The sequence below is a fragment of the Hippichthys cyanospilos genome, chromosome 15, assembly GCF_059441005.1.
Source record: "Hippichthys cyanospilos isolate Australia breed blue-spotted pipefish chromosome 15, RoL_Hcya_1.0, whole genome shotgun sequence".
Classification (NCBI taxonomy): domain Eukaryota; kingdom Metazoa; phylum Chordata; class Actinopteri; order Syngnathiformes; family Syngnathidae; genus Hippichthys; species Hippichthys cyanospilos.
Window position 1 is genome coordinate 3,772,666 of NC_142383.1, and position 20,526 is coordinate 3,793,191.

Consider the following 20,526-nt stretch of genomic DNA (forward strand, 5'->3'; position numbering starts at 1 on the left):
AACTTGTACATTTTTATTTCACATTTCCAGCTGTCCAGTAATCATTTACAAGTCCACAGGAGCAATAATATTTCTTTTTTGGTTTATTTCGAGCATGTAAGTTAACTTAAATTTAGTTTGTGGTCATGCAAAGTGCTTCTTGTGTGATGTCAATGCTAAATTGCTAATGACGTGCTAACAACGCTAACGTCAGACACAACAGCCCAAAGTGGTATGTTACAGATGTGTTTTTATGTGAACATGTATAATAATAGCCATAGGTAATGTAAATTTTATGTTTGTTAGTTCTACGGTTTAAATTGTTGGTGGGAAATGTGGATGAAACGAGTAAAGATGAAAAGTGGAAGACCACAGTAAACATCAATGCAAAAACTATTGTCTCGTTCGGGCAAGCTGGCATATTAATGAATTATAAAAATGCATCCCAAACTGTAACAAATACAGGAGACATCACAGGTTGTATTAACGTATTACATTACAGTCATTTTTGCGCGAGCGCTGGTGTCTCATATACCAACAATGTTGCCTTTCGTATTTTTAATTGTATCTTGTTACTAGAGACAGTATTTTTCCGCTGAGGTGTTTTGTAAGATGAATTTTTGGTAACAAGTAGAGGTACCACTGTACACACATAAATACACACACTCTGTGTGGCTTGACCTCTGTCAAGCCCATTTTAGGAACCACTTCCTATACGTTTGAATTTTATTTTTTAGGCAACAAAAATTTGCCTATGCTAAACAGTTAGCAATCCTGATTAGCATTAGTGCACATGGTACTGTATTTAATCTTCCTACTTATAAAGTTGACTGACCTGAGTTTGTTCACTTTAATTCCCAGCCCTAAATGCACTCACACTCACCTTCACACATATAGCCAGTTTTAGGTCTTCAGTTTGCCTGTAGCAAATATGCATATTCCATGCGAGTGGCACACCTGAGATTCTAATCTTGAAACTCTCCCATGTGAACCAGAAGTTCTCAACATTAGGTCAACATAAAGCATGATCACTTTGTATGCTCATAGAGTACCAGGGATTGCTTTGATTATTTATGATGCAGCTAGGTGATAGCATCATTTATGTAGACCAGCAATGTTTGACTGTTTCGCTAAGGCTCCAAAATATGTTTTTGTAACCAGCCCATTTGACTTCTTCAGTATAGAATGACATCCTGTTTTTAGTATAGTTAATGCAAAGTAGCAATTACTGCAAGTGACCTAACTTACTCCTAATGCTGCAAAAGGAAAAGCATTTGAAACCAGGGCTCCAATCTAAAGAGAGTGTTGAGAGACGACTGAAATTAGATCGTATCAATGACAACACATTGCTTGGACTCTGTATCATGTTGCTGTCAGAAACCTCTTGCAAAGGCCTCCTCACTAGCCTTTTTTTGCTAGCTAATGGCTAATCAGCGGCGCCAAGAATTCGAATATTTTCCTTCATATCAGTGATACAACTGGAGCCAGGTCCCCATGGGTTCCAGAAAGGCCCTTGAAATTATTTACACTTCCTTTCTCATGCAGGTCTGGACTACAAGTCTAAATATGGAAGTCTGCCACCTGGAGCACGCTTCATTTACAATGAAGTTTTTGTAATGATCTCAAACTCCAATGTTTTGATCCAATGCACTGTCTGGCAATCAGACTGAGATCTTTTCAATACTGTATACAAAGCGCAAGCTTGTTTCCATTAAACCACAAAAACTTTGAGAGAAAGCTTGTTTTGTATTACTTTTAACTGTGTTGTACAGTGCCGTAAGATTAAATTGCATCTAAACTTTCAGCGTCAATGCTTCCTGTTTCCGTCTGGCAGTTTACATGAATGTTCTGTTAACTTTTTCAGTGCCATGTTTTATCTGACAAGGCAACCGCTGGAGTGCCAGTGGATTTGGAGCATTTTGATGCAGATTTCAATCTCGAGAAAATATTGTGTACGTTGTCAATCTACACATTGGGAGTACCATATGATAGACTGGATTCCATTCTTTACCCAATAAAAGCAAGTAAGAATCTAATGTATTCTGTATTGTAATCACTGTTTGGAAATAGGTCATTTGTGTGACGCTAAGCTGTTTTGGACCAAAGGACTTTTTTTTTTTGTGAAAATATGTTTTTTCTGAACAACAGTGACCTTGAAACTAATATTTTTTTAGTTAAGTGACATCTTAAACATCTAAACAGTCCTTCCCTTCGTTGAAATCATGAACAAAAACTATGAAAATGTGTTTTTGATGGCAAAACAGTTTCTATACATATATATCTACATACAGTATCTATCTAAATATCTAGCTAGCTAGCTAGCTAGAAAGATAGATAGATAGATAGATAGATAGATAGATAGATAGGCTGGCCACGAGTGTTGTATTTTACATGACAAAAATTCTTGTCCATGGTGCTGAAAGGGTTAAATTGCATTCTTATAATCCAACTACTGTTTTGCAGATTGGTGGACCAAATGTTTGTGCCAGTCATCTGATATATAAGTCTATTCCCTGAGTCATATTGGCTTCCATGTGATAAATATGCATTTGTAACACAAAACAGTAGATTATTTTTGGATTTGGTTCTTACCATTTCTCCTGGTGTTCCTGGTTGCCCACGTTCCCCAGGTTCGCCAGGGGGACCCTAAAAGAAAAAAAATCACGATAACCATTCAAGAATGAGTTTTGATCACAAACAGTACTAATTTCGAACCTGCATGCCAGTCTTGCCCATTTCTCCAGGTGGTCCAGCAGGGCCGTCTATAGTCTGAAAGCTCACAGTAAAAGATCATGTTTAATAAGGATAAAAAAATATGTATTACAAAAGTATTTTGACTTTTAAGGTGTTAAATAATCATCACGGCATACTTACAGGCCAACCAGCATGCAGTAACTGGTAGAAATTACTTTGCTACAAGTAATCACACAGAAGATTCACAAAATGAAGATAAAATAAGCAGATAGAAAAAAAGCTTTACTAAATGGTAAAATGACATAGCATTCAACATCCTTTATTTACTGTTCTCTATTACTGTAACATTTCTGTAGTTCATTTCCTTACTTTGTCATTGAAAGGCCTCTTGGGGGTGGCTGCAGTTAAGTTCAAAGTATGTTTAATAACAAGCCACAAACCACTAACAGATTCATTTATCTGATCTTCTAATAAAGGGGCTCGCCATCATGATGACATGCTGGGGGTGCATTCGCCATCATGAGGGTGAAGTCATTGTTCAAAAAAATAAGCTGATGAGCACAGATGTTCTTCTCGCACGCACTTGTCTGCATATTTGGTCTTTATTTGCAGTCTAGTTCAAGGAACTTAAGCGAGATACACACATCTGGACGATTTGGGGCTCTTTTCCTTACTTCCACCCAAAGTCTGCTTTGTCTTGATTATCCAACATCTCCCCAAAAAGCTCTGACAACATTTAAAATAATAAAATCAGTTGTATGTGGTCAAAACAGAGTACATTTGAAACATACGCTCTGTGACTGTGACCTAGAACAGGGGTTCTCAACCTTTTTGGGTTCAGGGATCCCTTTTAGAAACCAAATTGTACAAGGACCTCCATTGCAAAAAATTGCACAAACAAAACAAAACAAAATAACTTAAAATTTATAATCGTTATTAAATTTAAAAAATTAATACGTTTTTGTTCACCAACAGTGTATTTGTTGCTTTTCAGCTATACTGAAGTTTAAAAAATAAAATTGCAAACTGCATGACTCCTTATAACAAACCGGGTCAATTTTTTAATTATTTAGTCAAAAACAGCATTATAAAATAAAATGCTTTAGCTTTTTGGGCTTTTTTTGCCTCGTTAGCAAGCAATAGTAGACACAAAATGCATTTTGGCAAATTTCCAAATTGTTACATTTTTAAAAATATTTAACGCCAGGGATGTATTTTTATGTTGTTGATTTTTTTGAAGAGTCCAGACAATCGATACTTAAAAGGCATTACTTTCCAGATACTGAAGTATTAAATTGATACTTCAGTAGCTGGGATTGAATGTCTAGTCTCTTAAAAAAAAAAAAAAAAACGTTACTTTGAATGAATAAAATTGGTTAAATTTATTGCTTTATTGAATATTAATGAATACTTCCACAATTTAATTTAAAGTAACATGAAATTAAAACCTAAATCATTTCACGGACCCCCTGCAGTCAGGCCAAGGACCCTCAGGAGTCTGCAGACTCCACTTTAAGAACCACTGACCTAGAACAGAACCAATTCCAACCAGTAATCGAGCTGAAAAAAAAAGTGTTGTCTGGGATAACAAATAATGGCAAAAATCAGTTGGACTCCTAAAAAGCAGGATCAACACAATGTGAGCGTTAATGGAACGTGTCCTCCAAGTGTCGCTTCAATAGAAATGACAGGAATTGGCCATGGGTTGGGTACCTCTTCAGTTTTGATAAAGATAAATCCCAAACTCTTGGTTGACAATGAACGAGATTGTGTTGTCTGATCAAATGAGAACAAATCACTTTTTTTCTCTGTACCTCGTGTTAGCCAAAACGCACATTCACAATGTTATTTTAGTCAGCCATGTGTATATGATACCTGGAAGGCAGCCCATTCCTCAGCAGTGTTCCTCCACAGGTACAGGGTTGGTAACCCTGGTGGTCCGGGAGGTCCACGGTCTCCTCTATTTCCTGGACTCCCTTCGTGGCCAAGCTTACCCTTTATGAATCACAATTTATTTTCAAGTGTATATCTATCATCGTAAATTCATTGTGCAGGATTGTATGATGAGTTAAAATGATAAATGCGGGCATCATAGCTGACAATATTAGCAGATACTGTATAGGTATAAAATTAAACACCTGCATGTGTTTTATTTGACTCTGCAATCAAAATGTTCATTCATGCGCATCAAGTGGTTTTAATGTATTAACACGTAATAGCTAATTATGTCAATGACGAGTTTTTCTCACCTTGTCACCTTTAAATCCCGGCAACCCAGGATCTCCAGCACAACCCTAAAGGATAAAATTACATCACAAATACTCAAGACACCACAAGAGATTTGAAATACAACCTAAAAAATAGTGGGATTTTTCTAATTTGTGATAGACTGGAAACTCTAACCTGACACACACAAGCGCACGCACACACCCACACACTTTATAAGATACTAAGCACCTAGTGTTTTAATGCAGATTCTTTCAATTTTGGTGAGCTATCATCATGTTACCATTTTGAACATGAATAATAAGTATTAGTAATGATCATTTTTACTGTATAATCATTTTTAAACAATAGCACCTTATGGCATGTACCTTGAATTGTAGGGAGGTCTAAATATTTTGCTGATTACTGTATATCATGAGGTTATTTAAAATATTTTGGTATGCTTAAAAAAGCACCATTAAAAGTTGTTATTACAAAACATACAGTACAGGCTAAAGGTTTGGACATAAATACCTTTTCTTGTTTTTCATGATTTTTTTCCATGGTAGATTCTCACTGAAGGTATCAAAACCATCACTGAACCAATGTGGAGTTATGTGCATAAAACAGGAAATAACTGAAAAAATGTTTTCTTTTTTAGTTTCTGCAAAGTACCCTTTGCTCTCATTAATGCTTTGCACACTTGTCATTCTCTTGCCATTCCCGTTTCATATCAAGGTAATTTAGTAGAATTGATTGCTCTATTAGTGAAAATGGGACCATCAGTTTCGTTGTCCAGGTCAAGTTAATACACAACTGGACAACTGATAAAATTCATAAATACTCTATGGAGTTGAAAGTGATCTTACTTCATAGTACTGTATCTTTTCCAGCTCATTTCCATGCTATTCACATGTCTGCAATGACTTCAATGTTGCTCAGTTTTTCCCCTCAATTCGTCATTCTGTCCTTTTGACAGAAACTGCACAAATTCACCTTAGCTGGGTGCTCACAACAATGAGCAAAAAAGTAAAAATATCTCAACGGCTCATGCGCTAAGTCTCAAAGACACTTAGCGCATACGACTTAATTATACAACTTTATTAACAAACACACAGTAAATGAAATAATTTCTATTTGTGAAAATAGTAGGCAGTAACATACGCATACTTAAACACAAAAGTGGGTTTTACTGTTCATTAAATGTAGAAATGACTTCTATCTTACTGCCATGAAATACATTGTCGACAGTGATTACATAAAAAAGTTTAACACATTGACAAGTTTACATGAAAAATCAGTGGGAATTAACCCCTTATCAAATCAGAAGACATCTTCCAAATCCCCTCATAATTATCTAGTACCAGAGTACTCATCAAATGATGAAATAAAACGTTGTTGACGATGACAGAAGAAATTGTGTTAACTGCTTGGACAGTCTTGGTGTCTTTGCAAATAATAAAATGTGAACATTGAACCTATATTATGGTACTTTGTTGGGGATACATTTGTTAAAGTTGTTCTGATAATGTTATCAGTGGCATAAATCTAGGTTCATTAACAATGTTTTCATGTGGTAGGTGTTTTTTTTTTTTTTTCTATTAAACTTTTATAGAAGTTATGAGTTCCATATTGTTAAGGACTTGTTTCATGGCATTTTCTTTTGTTGTCTCAAAAGCAAGAATATTCTTTCTATCCAAGGTTACTGGAGTGTAGTTCTCCGAGTCTAGTTTTCCAGGTCTAATTGGTAGGATTTACATATATATAAATACTTTATACATGTCCACTTCTGTGTCTTGTCACCTTCAGGGTCCAAATTCTCCTTGTCACATAACAAGCTCAGTTGATGAGTGACTGATTTATGTTGGACTGAGATTAATACACACACCCACATGCAAACCATTCAATATACAGTATTTGAAACTTAGCAGGGCAAAAACTTAACATTTCGACAAGTAATAACGCTGCTGATTAATATTGTACTTTTAACATAAATCTCAGAGTACAAGTTGAATTTTTCATCCTCGCTTTCAACCCACATATTGGGGGATCAACTTATAAGCGCATAACTCAAAACAGACCAACTTTTTCCACATATCTGTGTTTGAAATACATTAATTCAGGGGTGAAATACGTAATATCAAGTCATTATCAAGGTTTAAAATCATTATATATATACACCTCTAATTTGATAAAGTATGCGTCCGTTTTAGAGCGTATACACAGAACATCGCAAAAAATGCACTTTTGTAAAGCGTCGCCTAATTGCCTCTTTGTTCTCAAGAATGAGGCTGTGTGGATCCTTTTTTCAGTGGACTTTGATGTATTATGAAAAGGAAAATATGGCTTCATTTGTCTCCTTCAGCCCTTAGACACGTGCTTAAACAAGGAGGCATGGATGTCAGCCTGTGGGGGCAGAAACAACAAAGGGCAACCTTCCATGCTCTGATCTCACAACAGTCGTCACTAGGGAAAAGAAAATTCCAAGTAAGATGATCAGCAAATCATCTCTGAAGACCTCCGTTTCAAACAAATTGATGGCTCCGAAGATGACAGCTCGTGGAAGAGTAACGAGGATGTTTGAACAATTGACCAGGAAATAGGAGAGGATGTCCAGGAGTTAAATGGAAGAAGAGATATTTTTCATGTCATATAGGGATTGGGACTTTTAGGGCTTTTTGACTAATTAATATTCATCTGTGTCAAAAAATAAAGTATTGAAACTTCAAATCATTTTGTTGTTGCGAAATTTGTTTCAGCATTTGCGTCTATGCGCATGTGCACATTGCCTCGCACTTGTCTTATTTACACAATACAACAACGAAATGCGTAGTACTGTCATCATTTTAATAACGCACACCATGTGTTATAATTGGACAGCCATGATGTATGTAACCACTAAAGTCAGGGGTAGACTGATAAGCGAGGTCGACTTGTACTCTGAGAAATACGGTAATTTTACTTGGACAGCTTTATTCAGATGTAGTAACAACAACGACTGTTTCTCAACTCATATCCCAATATGGAGAAGCCTATATGAAATTACACAATGATATATTCTTCTGGAGACTTCAAAAACACACTGATCCGAGTGCTTGGATTGAAGTTTAAAAGACTTGTGCTTCAACATGGTTGTGTGATCCACTAATAAAGCTCAGATGGTGGTTAATAGAAAACAGTTCTTGTCAGCTGTAAAGCATAAATACAAGCCCGACATCCTCTCCATGAAGGCTTGTTTTAAAACATTGCCAATGAGTGATATGTAAGCACATTTACTATAACAGTCCACATGTGTAGAGGTATCGTTAGAACATACCTCTCTTGAAGAAGTAAAACAAAACAAACAAAAACAAGTCCAATAACACACAAACAGTGTTTTATACATTTTGAGCTGATCAGGTGAAAAAGATTTAGTTAGTTTTTATTCATTTTCCATCAATTTAAATGTCACAAAGCAATAATGTTTACACTGTATGTACAGTATTGTGCTTAATCTTAACAATCTATTTGAATAAATGTCATGATTATAGTTAACGTATTTGCTCATTTTATACTAGACCCATAAATATGGTCAGTTCATAAATAAGTAAATAAAATAGTTCATTTTAACCAATGTCTCCGACTCTGCTACCAAAAAAGTATTGGGACAATCCTAGATTTCAAGAAAATTACAGTAGATATTATTAAAGTCCGGACTCAAGTTTAAGTAGGGTTTTTTAATCACATATCAAGTAATTTACATCAATGGCTTCTCTCGACTCATACAGTGCAATATCATTACAACTTGAGAAACACTTACCTCTTGTCCAGGAGGACCCATTCTGCCTGGTGGTCCAGGTTTGAGACGATACAGTTTGCCATCTGAGCCAAGCACCATGTCTCCATCTTTAGAAATAAGGGTTATGGTTCCGGAGTAGCTATTTTTTGGAAATTTACCTTGGAGTTTAACTGGATGATTACTGTTTGTAATATTCTCTGCGATTATCCGTCTGCCCTGTTTTTGGACCTTAATGAGAGGCGGTTTTTGGGAGATGACATGAGATGTTGGTGAGACAGAGCCGGTCCATTCATCACGGTCCTTCAATTGTCCAGGAGAGTTAAAGAGTGGTTGGGAATTTGAATGGATCTTAGGAGGAACAGTAAATACCACAGCAGGCTTTTTGTGGCTATTTCCACTGTCAAGATTTATGATGTCATTGCTCGGTTTTCCTGGGAATGTTGATGACGTCCTGCCACCAGAACCAGCCTTTTTATCTGATGTGATGTTGTCCTCTAAATGCTTTGACGTCACTTCAGACTTTCCCTTCTGGTTTCCCCTCGGTCCATTTTTGAAAGGCTTCCATTGAGGGTTGATTTGTCCGCCAGATTGGAAGGTCAGATCTAATAATTCAGTGTCTTCATCCACAACAAAAACATCTCCATGTCTCACTGCACCTTTACGGCTCGTTCCTGAAGGCAGGGTCCCATCTCCGCGAGAAGCGCCTCTTCGCCACATTACATTTTGCTAAGACATAGACAAGAGAAAGAAAGAACATTAGAATGGTGAGACAGTTGACACTTTTGTGTTGGTCTTGAGATGGCAGACACGGCTTTGTAAAAGTGCAATCCTGCGTATTACTATAATTTTGAAAGACAGCTCTACTGTGCTTTTTGACAACTTGACAAGTTGAATTAAAAAGGTCCAAAATGTGCTGCAGTGACTATAGAATTTTCTATTGAGGACTCATACTGGTAAAAGTTGAGAGAACAGGGCCTAACCTTGAATGCAGCTTTTGTATCACATTGTCATTTACATTTTTGTCCTAATGTGAGATGGCATGCATCTTGGTGTTATCAGTAGACTGTGACAATTAAATGTTATTCAAAAAAACAAACAAAAAGAAAACAACTCAGCCAGACTATTGTAAATTAATTTGTATAATGTAAATTGTATTCAGATAATGTAGGAGTGAGGAATGGAATGAAACCTTACACCTTCATTACACTTCTGTCTTTATAACCTTTTGAGACTTTTGATATTGGTTTTGTAATCAAATATGTTTACTTTCTCTTAATTTCTCTGGCCCTTGTATGTAAATTATGGATCTACATTTCATGATGGACCGTGTCCTGATACCGCTGCTTGGATCTTTGTTTTGTTATTTTTGTATACTTTACTCCTTATACCAAGCACAGATGTATATTCAATGGTACTCCTCCCTTTAAATTTTCATTATTATGCTTTAATATAATATTATGGTACTTCCCAATGTTATTATTTGCTTTGTAATTATATAGTGTATTCTAATCCTATACGCCACATAGTACCTCAAAATCCTTAAAACTACACTTCTCAAAGTTCCTTTATCCATCTTGTTGAGCAATGATTCATCATATTTAATACAACAGATGTTTTTCAGAAAGGTTTGAGAGCGACAGCCTCTTAATACCAACATAATGTATCTTTATTTAAAAACATGATATGATTCAAGTGCAGATTGGACTAATTTGAGACTTTGTTTAAAATTGAGGCATTTGGAGAAGAGATTGTAAACTAGAGGTGTCAAAAATGAATTATTATTAACAACCAATCCATTATCAAATGAATCAAGTTATTTTGACCATAAAGTAATCATTTAGAAAGATAGTTTAACTTGATTTCAGCCTTTCATAAGTAAATATTTTCAGATTTTTAGTACATGAAAGCAAAGCGGATATATATATATATATATATATATATATATATATATATATATATATATATATATATTTTTTTTTTTTTTTTAATTAAAATTTAGTCATGCCCAGACTTCAAGTCTTTGCATGACTAAATTTTGCCTCTAGAGATTCTTTGCTTCACTGCCACTACCTTCAGTTGCTTTTGGTTTGGGGTAAATAGAAACAATATTCTCTTTTTGTGAAATATGCCCAGTAAGGTGGCCATTGAAGAATAGCCCATCAACTCTATGTCTTTCAAAAGTATCTTCACTGATATCATTTCAAAATTGCATAACATTCTGTTGTCTTACATAGAGTCATGTATGAAATGTCTTCACAAGCTACATAAATTGACAAGTACAAGTTAACAAGTTTACAGGTCTAGACACATCACAGTGCAGAGCACATACTCCAAATATAAGAGAACAATTGATAACATCAGAAAAAAACACTTGTGAAGATTTAACAAGAAAATGTGTGATATTTAATAATATGGCTCTGAAAACGATGAACTGCTTGGTCTAGGAGTTAGTGAAGAAATGACAAGTGGGGGATAAGTGATCTCATAGACCTAATGCTATAATCCACATCTTTTCTCATTTCATGCCATAAGTTTGTATTCACAATTGTGAATCGAGATGGCAATGTTTACCACATGTTTGCATGATAAAGCCTCTGCTTTTGGATCACCCGAATACATTATTTATCAGTGTGAAATGGCATTGAGTTTCTCACGGTACATACTGTAGCATGCTAGCTGTCAAACTCAGACCTATTTTGAAGAATCCAATTGTCACAAAATTGGAATAAATTTGGTTTGAAATGACTGAAAATGACATTTTGACAGCTAATTAATCAATTAGCTGTCAAAATGACAGCTGATCTTTGATAATTAGCATAACATTGGGCAAATAAGTGTATTTATTTACTTTACAGTTAAGAGAGTGAAATATTGTTAAATGGCATTAAGTTAGACTGCTGGGATTGGGAAGAATGACATATAATAAATGATAGCACGATGAACAAAGAGAGATTTCTTGCAATATTCATAAAATTGCCCTATTAAAAGACATACTGTATCTTACTTGTCATAAAGTTTAAAAATCTTTTCACATTTTTTTTTTTTTTACAACCCACTCATCTTCGACATGTTGCATGATATATGATACTTAGCTGCACGCACATACAACATAAGTCATGTTAAAGCTTATGAAGCTCTAGCACAGCGAGGGAGGCCCCTAAAGATAAAAAATGTTGTAAATTGTCTTGAATCATAACGATTTGACAGTGAAAGCACAGAGTGGCAGGTGCTCCTTCTAAGAAACACTGTGGCAGAGCATTTTATGGAGAACATACAGTAGTAGCTCATACAATCATATCAGATTACCCCTGACCCACAGCATACTGCCAGAACACTGTAACATTTAGAATGAATTAACGTTGAAGGCCAGGTGGGACACAGACGTATAGAGGAGCAATTAAAGAAAGTGAGGAAAGAACAGCTGCAACAGTGAGTCAGATATAATGTTCAGGTGGAACCTGCGCCAGCAAAAATGAGGATGATTTATTGATGGCTTGGAAAGTGTGCCCCCCACCCCCAAGATTAAGTTTTATCCTTCTTGACTCCAGCAGCTGTTGGGTTGACAGGACAAGAACCACAATGCCCTCCAATACACAATTTAATATAAAATAAAGAGCTGCCCACTTCGCCAAATAGTACCAGTAATTTGACAAACCATTTAGAGCGTAGCCAGAGTAACTTGAAGTTAGCAAAAAGAAAACACGCCTTAGATTAAGAGTGGGGATAAAACAAACCAGGCAAAATTATTGTTCTCTGGCTCAGGAATGCCACTTCCACATCAAGAGGTTAGGAGACTCATGGAGTATGTTGTACTTGTGTTGCCACTTTCCACAGTGGATTTGCTAGAATTTCGAAAACCTCTTAGGGGCATCACTGTCACAACTAGAAAAAATGACAAGGTAAGAAAACATTCATTTTCACTGTACAATTGCTACTAATGATAATCTATACATAGTTGTGGTCAATGTGTATCAAGATGAAGCATACAAAAACTCATGTTAAACAGTACGTTAAACACAATAAATGATGTTGTAGCTAGCTCCAACATTCCAAAATTCTAGCTCCTAACTTTAGCCACACCGAAACAATCTGTTTTTGAAATGTTTATCCCTAACCTAGCCAATTGAACTTGAATTTTAATATTAACATTGAACTTGTATTAACTTTGAAATGTATCCTATATGTATGCATGACAAAACCTCTGTTTTTCTCATCGTAATATATTATTTACTAGTGTGAAATGGTGTTAAATTTCTCACCTGGTTCCTAATATACAGTGCAAGCTGCCAATTGAGACGCATTTTGAAAAATTGCAATAAGTTTGGTTCGAAATGACTGAAAATTACATTTTGACTGCTAATTGATTACAATTTCCTAAAAGTAAAATGGAAGTTAGCTGTGTTACCCAGTGTGCAGTTTGTTTTATTTATTTATTTACTTATTTTAGTTTATTATTAATATTTGTAAGAATCATGCCTTGTTTATATACTGTTTGTTTAAAAAAAAAGAAGAAAAAGACAATAAATACACATTTGATTAAACATGATGAATAATCGTGATTAATAATCGTGACGTCAATATTGACCAAAACAGACGTGATTATTATTTTGGCCATAATCTGCTCAGGCGTGTTGGGAGCAGAATTTGGACCCAGAAGCAAACAGGATATGGCGAAGTAGAACGTTTAAGCTATTATTTTCTACTTGTGTGGTTCAATAAATATACTTTTAGCATTTCAATGAAGTTCAGTGTTTGCAATATTCAATTTTACGCCCATTTTTACACTTTTACTGCAAATGAATATCGGCGCCAAATATCTGTTATCGGCTCTCCCTACTACAAATAATTGGTATCGGTCCTGAATAACCCATACTCTAGTTTTTACACACTAAAATCCAAGGTAATCGCAGTGACATGGCTTGATGTTCTGATTTGATGTGTCACTGAGAACAGGACCTTTAATACTTTTGGACATCAATCCTGTATAATATAATCAAACTCACTAAGAGACCACAGCAGATACTGCATTGCAACTGATATATCATGGAACAATCCTGTCACCACCGTAATTACCTGATCCTATTTGACACAGTTGATAAACACATAGAAATTACAACGGTAACATGGTGAGCCAAGCAATTCCATACACAAAAAAAAAAGAAAAATGGTTGAATTCACACAATATGATTTTTTCATGTGCTTGAAACAAAATCAAAACCAGATCCAGAATATGATACCAACAGATTTTGTTAGTTGATGTAGGGTCAACTTAAATAAATAAATAAATAAATAAATACATTAAAAAAAAAAAAAAAAAAAAAAATATATATATATATATATATATATATATATATATATATATATATATATATATATATATATATATATATATATATATATATATATATGACATTGTGTTTAAGAGACCAATTGAGATCATGTATATGTACTGTATATGCGTGGCATGACTTTGGAAAGTGCCACCCTCATGTGGCACAGCAAAGTCTGCTCATTTTCGTTGTTTTTAACTTCAAGCATCCTCACAAAGATATGTTATAACAAATTCCATAAAAAAATTAAAAAAATAATAAAAACTTCAGGGCAGACTGCTTTGACCTTTGCTGAACATGGTATAGATTGAAATATTAAGAAAGAAATAATATAATGTGCTACCACGTCCATTAAACGTTGATTACTGAGCATACTAAATTCCCAGCAGCATTAATTGGCCAAGCAATGTAACATGACCATCAGCAGTCAGTGATGGCCAAGTGGAGCGTTTGATCATGAAATGACACAACAAATTGGGTGCGTCTTGACCTCTGCAGCCAAGTCTCCGCCAACCCCTGAGACCGACTCACCAACCCCCAAGGGTTCCATTGAACACAAGTTCAAAACCACTGTCCTAGACTGTCCGGTCTGGTAGCCTCTCTTTATCTTTTTTGTCATCTTTCCTGCAAACACATTTTGTCTATCTTAGGTGTTTTTGCAGCTTTTACAATGACAGCGGATTACCGCTGTCAATCCAAGTACGATTACGTACTTGGATGTTCGAATTCCCTGTCATCTTTGTAACAAACGAGGAAACTGTGACGGGACATCTGCCATATTGTAGTCACCATATTTGTTCTTTGTGTGAGTTTTTGCCACACTCCTCGAAGTTGCTTACAGAGCTTCTCACATCATGACAAAAGTACCATTCGAGAATCTGTAAGTCAACGTTTCATCAGAAGAGCTTTGAAAATATTTTATGAAAGTTGAAAAGTGCATTAGTGCTGCTTTAATGTGTTAACCTACTTTAATTAAGGACCATTTATGAAATAATTATTACAAGATTTGTTTGAAAAACCTGATGTACTAAACGTCCAAAGCTCAATATCAGAAGAATGAAGGGCGGAGGTACGTAGGCAAGAGGCCTGACAAGGTGCCCCAAGAGAAAACAAAAGCTCTTTCATGCTTTTTTTTTTTTCATCCTGATCCACAGTCAGCAGCCTGCTCTGTTCGTCAAACTGACACAGGATCCCCTCTAAGCTTATCTTCTCCCCGTCTCTCAGACTCCCCTATAGGTTTTCAAGAAAGAAAGGCTTCAAATACACTCTGTGAAATTAAGTATAGAGGGAAAAAACTCTTAATCTATTAATTAATCAATCATGGCTCAGTATGTATGGCCCTTTGTTTCTCGTGGATTTTCGCAGTTTTCAATCATTCTTTGTCAGAACAGATTACAAGATGAATGGGCTCGACTGCATACGGTACGTGACCAATAAAAGCATGCTTGAGTGAGTTTGATTTGGAAGGCCATGAATGACCTACTTGGCACCCTTATTAACTCAAGCAAACATAAACTTTTAAATAGAAAACGTAATAGATTAAGGAATATAGAAACATTACCAGTGCGGGGGAATTAGACAAAATGTCTGCAACATCACAGTACAAATATTCAAACCAACGCTATTCTCTGAAGGCCAATTCCAAGCTTCTAATTTTGAGTTTGTAAAAATAAATCTACCAATATACAACTTCTTCTTGGGTTCTTGCTTTGACAAAAGAAGAAAAAAAAATCCTGAACCATTTTTGAAGTATTGAAGGCAAAGGGTGATTGAATCCTGCAGTTCACTTACTTAGGTGATATTACAACCATAATATCAGGCAGCCAAGTTTATATTTTTCTCATATTTCGTAAAGAAACACAGATCTGACACAGATTTGTGTCATGTTTATACAACAGTACTTTACACTAAGTATCCTCAGGCTGTTTTTGATGTCTAATGGAACTAAATGAACTCATTATTAGAACGCTATATTGGTGGGCTTTTCTTTAGCTCATTCAGTGCAAACATGAATGAACTCTTGGTTTTTTTCCACAAAAGCACTATCTTTTAGGAGTTGTCAGAATGTCTGGATCTCAAACTGTCTTCCTATCAAGTCCCTATTCCAATCAAGTTTTCTGAGTCTAGTTTATGAGTTTAGTTTCCAATCCTAGTTTTCCCATTCTAGTTTTCCCTGTCTCGTTTCTGATGCTCATTGTGGTCACGTTGACCTTTGTGTATAAACGTTAGTGTCCTCCCAGATTCTGGGTCCAAATTCTGCACCTCACGTGACACTGTCAATCTATTTGGGATCTTAGTGAAGTCCTAAGTTACCTTTCCTGACCAGGTTACAAGGTAGACCCAGATTAATAAGAATGACATATATAGTGCTGTTTAATTAAACTGCATAATGACAGCATGAGCTCACACACTAAATCTGGTAGGTGCAAGTACTCAGACATGTACCAACACAGAACTGGCAAAGATCATATTCAATCGAATAACTATGAAAGCGAAGGCATACAGTACATGAAACAAAGTCGTTTTTTTAATTGCGCTTTGCTTATTTAAAAAAAAAAAAGAAAAAAAAAACAAGTTCCAGCCTGTGGTACTAAAGTTGGATTAGAGATTAGACAATCAAACTATTCCTCATTTTGTATCCACCAAGACTATAGTTCCTTTATGCCATTTACTCTCATGGAAGTCACCCATTTATCTTGCAAGGAATTGAAGCTCAAACTTTGCATTTTACGCACAATTTGAATGCTCATAATAATTCGGGGGGGCTGGGGGGGCAGAAATTGTACGCAAATTAAGTTGATTAAGGTAATTGGGTGCAAATGAGATATTTTAAATACAAAAAGTGTGCATATATACCAAAGGGCAGTACCTGGCACACACAAAAATGCTATACAAGGCAGCACTATAACCTACATGCTGAAGATAACTAACATTAACTAGCATGTTATCCACCGTCACGAGTTGTTGGATCACAAACCAACTAATTTTGGTTATACAGTATTATCATAAATGACAACATTCTTACAAAGAAAGTAGAACTGATAGTCGTGAGCCAGATTTCACAGAGAGACTAAACAACATGTGCGTCACTGTCAGTGAAATCTCTTAAGGAAGACTAGGACAAGCCTAGCTGCTTAAACAGCAAAAAGAGTAACTCAGACCAGCCAAGATTGACATTTCTATGCCAGGCATAGGGAAAAAGCTTGGGCAAATGAACTCGTGGGTTTTCCAACGCTAATTTCACCGCCCGGCCGTCCCCCCCTGGCTTTTATTGAGCAAAAGCATAGCAGATTACAAGCTACAACAAAAGAACGCCACTGGCAGCTGGGCCAAGGTCCCGGCTCACACTTTCGTGCGTCAACAGCTTTATCTAAGGACAGGGTCAAAATGAACTAGGATTGCATAAATGGGTAGCAATGAAATAAGCACATAATGATAACCTAATATATGATTCCCTTCACAGTCACCAACTGACTGCTTTCAATTAAAGCCACACCATCCTTCTCACTACAACATGTAATATCAACACAGAAGAATGAATTGTTAAACTAAATCGGTTACAAAACATCATTATTTAGGGTGCAGTCCATGCGGCCCGGTACCACGGACGTTGATCCACGGACTGTTACCGGGCCGCGGACTGGTGGTTGCGGATTGCTGATCTACAGTACACAGTAGAAGAATGAGTCTCCTGTAACTGAATTGTTGGAACTGCCTTCATGTTGATTGACAAGAAAAAGACTACAGAGTGACGACTTCTTCAAAGACATTACTTGGCAACTGAATGTGATAATACATAGCAGGGTGATCATTTCACGGTGTCAGTGCAAATCACAACAGGGAAAGTCAGACCTTCAAAATGAGGGCAGATGTTGGCAGGCTACACCTGGACTGCGTTAATGGTTATAACTGTGTCTCAGGAGTCTGTCTGCACACAACTGACAGGTCGACTTATGAGCGTTACGGGCAAAAAGAACTCAATAGCGGCCCCATTGAATGAAAAAGTGCTGTAGGCAAGAACGCTATTATCAACGCGCACACACTCACGCACACAAACACACACACAGGCACAATGAAAACTTGCTCCTACAAAGGACTAATCAAATGGCAAGGTCCGTAAATCTAGCCAAGACACAGGTATGCAAACATTTTCAGACTGGCTGGGTCTTGCAAGCACCAGTTGGCTGACCTAAAAACTGAGGGCAAAGGCCTGACGATTTAGGATAGTGTCCCCTGACCTTAATTGAGCCAAGGCACCTGTTTTAACAATGTACACACACCACTAAAAAAAAAGAAAGAAAAAAAGTATGACTACCAAAACGAAATCAAACTCAATGCACCCTGTGAATCATTTATTCTCTGGTTGGCGAACAGTGATTTATGAAAATTTAAAATGTCTAAGAGGTAACGGGAAGAAACAATCATATGCATCAAAGCTAATGTGTATAAAAGCATCCTGTCACCATCACATGTTAATCAGAAATTCATCAACATCCATGCACCAACGTTTGCGTGTGACATTCTGTTGTGACTCTGTTGAGCCTGGCATTAATGCTGTCATGTTTTTTTTAATTTTATTTTACTCAGCAGGACCACCCATGTTACAAATCCCACTGTTAGTTGAGATCAAAGTGCGAACCCAAATCCTCAGTGGTGGTCTGGGAATATAGGATTGTGAAGCACGCATGCTTGAGAGGTGGGGGACCTCAAAAGACGTTGAAATATTTGTATAAATAAATTTAACTGGCTTCTACCTCAGGGGGATTAGGGTTAACAGTAGCAAATGACTGCAGCCTCCTCGCAGATCATTAAATGAATATAGATGATGTCTCACAAGTAGCTCCTTTTTTTTTTTTTTTTTTTTTTACTCCTTTCAAATAATCTCTGTGAAATAGGTCCTTAACAGTAAATATGAATGAAAAAGACTTTTGCCCAGTATTGTATACTGTAAACAAGCATACAAATTAAGGTGTTAATCATCTATGGTGATTTGTATAGACCTTTTTTAAAGTCTACTTTGCCAAAGTAAACACAAGATGCATGTGCTTACATGCAGCAAAAATTATTTTGTCCACAAGCAGTAGCAGTTAATGAGCCAGTTACATGTGTAAATGAAACATAAGAGCTGCATGATCTGTTATGCCTTTAGAAGGAACACAATGCTCACCATCAATTGACACACGCTTAACATCTTTAAAAAGTCATTATTTGCCGTGGTGTTTGTAGAGCATGATACTGGTTGGTTGTGGTACTGCAGAAAAAACCCACTATTAACACCTTTGGGATTAGATTTTCATGCTGATTAAAACTGTCTTGCTGATTTTACAGGGTGATCCAGAAGTCTTGGGCACATTTCAAATCTTCATTATCTACTGAGCTATGTATAGTAGTAAGATAAAATTGTATTTTTTAAAGTTTAATTTATTAAGATTTTTTTTAAGATGTGGATCAAATGAATGCCTGAATAACAATAATGCATTGAATTAGACTCAGTTGTCTGTGTGCCGTTTGACCAATTGTGCTCACACTGAACATATTTGAACACTCCCAGTAAAACTTTTAAAAATGAAGTGCTTTCAGAATATGTCTGGTGCATTTTAATGTCTTTAATAATTTGAGATATTTTGTGATCTCGATGAGACGCGTTTATAGCTTTGTGGCAAGTTGTTTGTGCAGTCACAGTTGAGACAGTGAGAGATGTGAGAGATGTGTGCAGCTCCCAAAAGGTCACAAATGTCATTATCTACGTACAAACAGAAGGCTCGCAGAGTAGGAGTTAAGAGGATTAGTGCTGGCTTTGCACTCACAGTTGTAATTGACATACTGTTGTAAATTCTCTTCTGTTTCATGATTTTTCTTTTGTGTATTTTTTAAGTTTTTTAGAAAATGGGGCTCTATAGCCAAAAATCTTGAGAGAAGAAAAAAAATGAGATCCGTTTTGTAATCAGCAGCCAGAAATTTGTTAAAAACAGCTATTAGACCGAATAATAGTTGTTCCCCATACCCCAATTGAGTTTGATAAGACATTACATTTTGAAATAAATGTACCGTAACTCATAAAGTGGCTTACCAAATTACTATACTGTATCATGAGAATGTGTGCTCAATTTATTCACATTTCAAAAGGACTTCTTAGCCTCATTAAAGCAAGCTCAATGTTATGAAGGTACCAAATATGTTCTTGAAATGTGCATAAATTAGAAAACCAATACAATAAGTTAAACAGTCCTTTGTATTTAAACACTAGAATTGCACTTATCTATAAAGAGAACATTCAATGTAAAACACTGCTCTTCAGAACAATTTACTTTCTACTCGCTCAGTTAATAACAGCAACAAATGAGGAGGTTCACGTTACGATGCAATTATCTATATGCAGTTCAGTTGTACCTGTTGGTTTCTCCGTCTTTGACCCTGTGCATACTCGCCATCTAAATCCAACAGCAAACATCCTACGAACAGGCACCATCCAATTCGATAGAACATGACTGTAGAGGAGACACTGCAGATGTGTTTGCACTTCTGCTGTGTTTCATTCAT

The 20,526-nt window shown here is 36.1% G+C and overlaps 1 protein-coding gene across 1 annotated transcript in view; it reads right to left on the minus strand.

The window, feature by feature from the left end:
- The window catches only part of LOC148411394 (uncharacterized), a 59,669-nt gene extending 39,143 nt beyond the window's left edge, over positions 1 to 20,526 (minus strand). Inside the window, exons 1-8 of the mRNA XM_088434937.1 lie at positions 20,377 to 20,526; positions 8,933 to 9,382; positions 8,678 to 8,851; positions 4,923 to 4,967; positions 4,549 to 4,668; positions 2,854 to 2,892; positions 2,695 to 2,748; positions 2,572 to 2,625 (exon numbers count right to left, since the gene is read on the minus strand). Coding sequence (XP_088291063.1) covers positions 2,572 to 2,625; positions 2,695 to 2,748; positions 2,854 to 2,892; positions 4,549 to 4,668; positions 4,923 to 4,967; positions 8,678 to 8,851; positions 8,933 to 9,382; positions 20,377 to 20,526 — 1,086 coding nt within the window. The remainder of the gene's footprint in view (positions 1 to 2,571; positions 2,626 to 2,694; positions 2,749 to 2,853; positions 2,893 to 4,548; positions 4,669 to 4,922; positions 4,968 to 8,677; positions 8,852 to 8,932; positions 9,383 to 20,376) is intronic.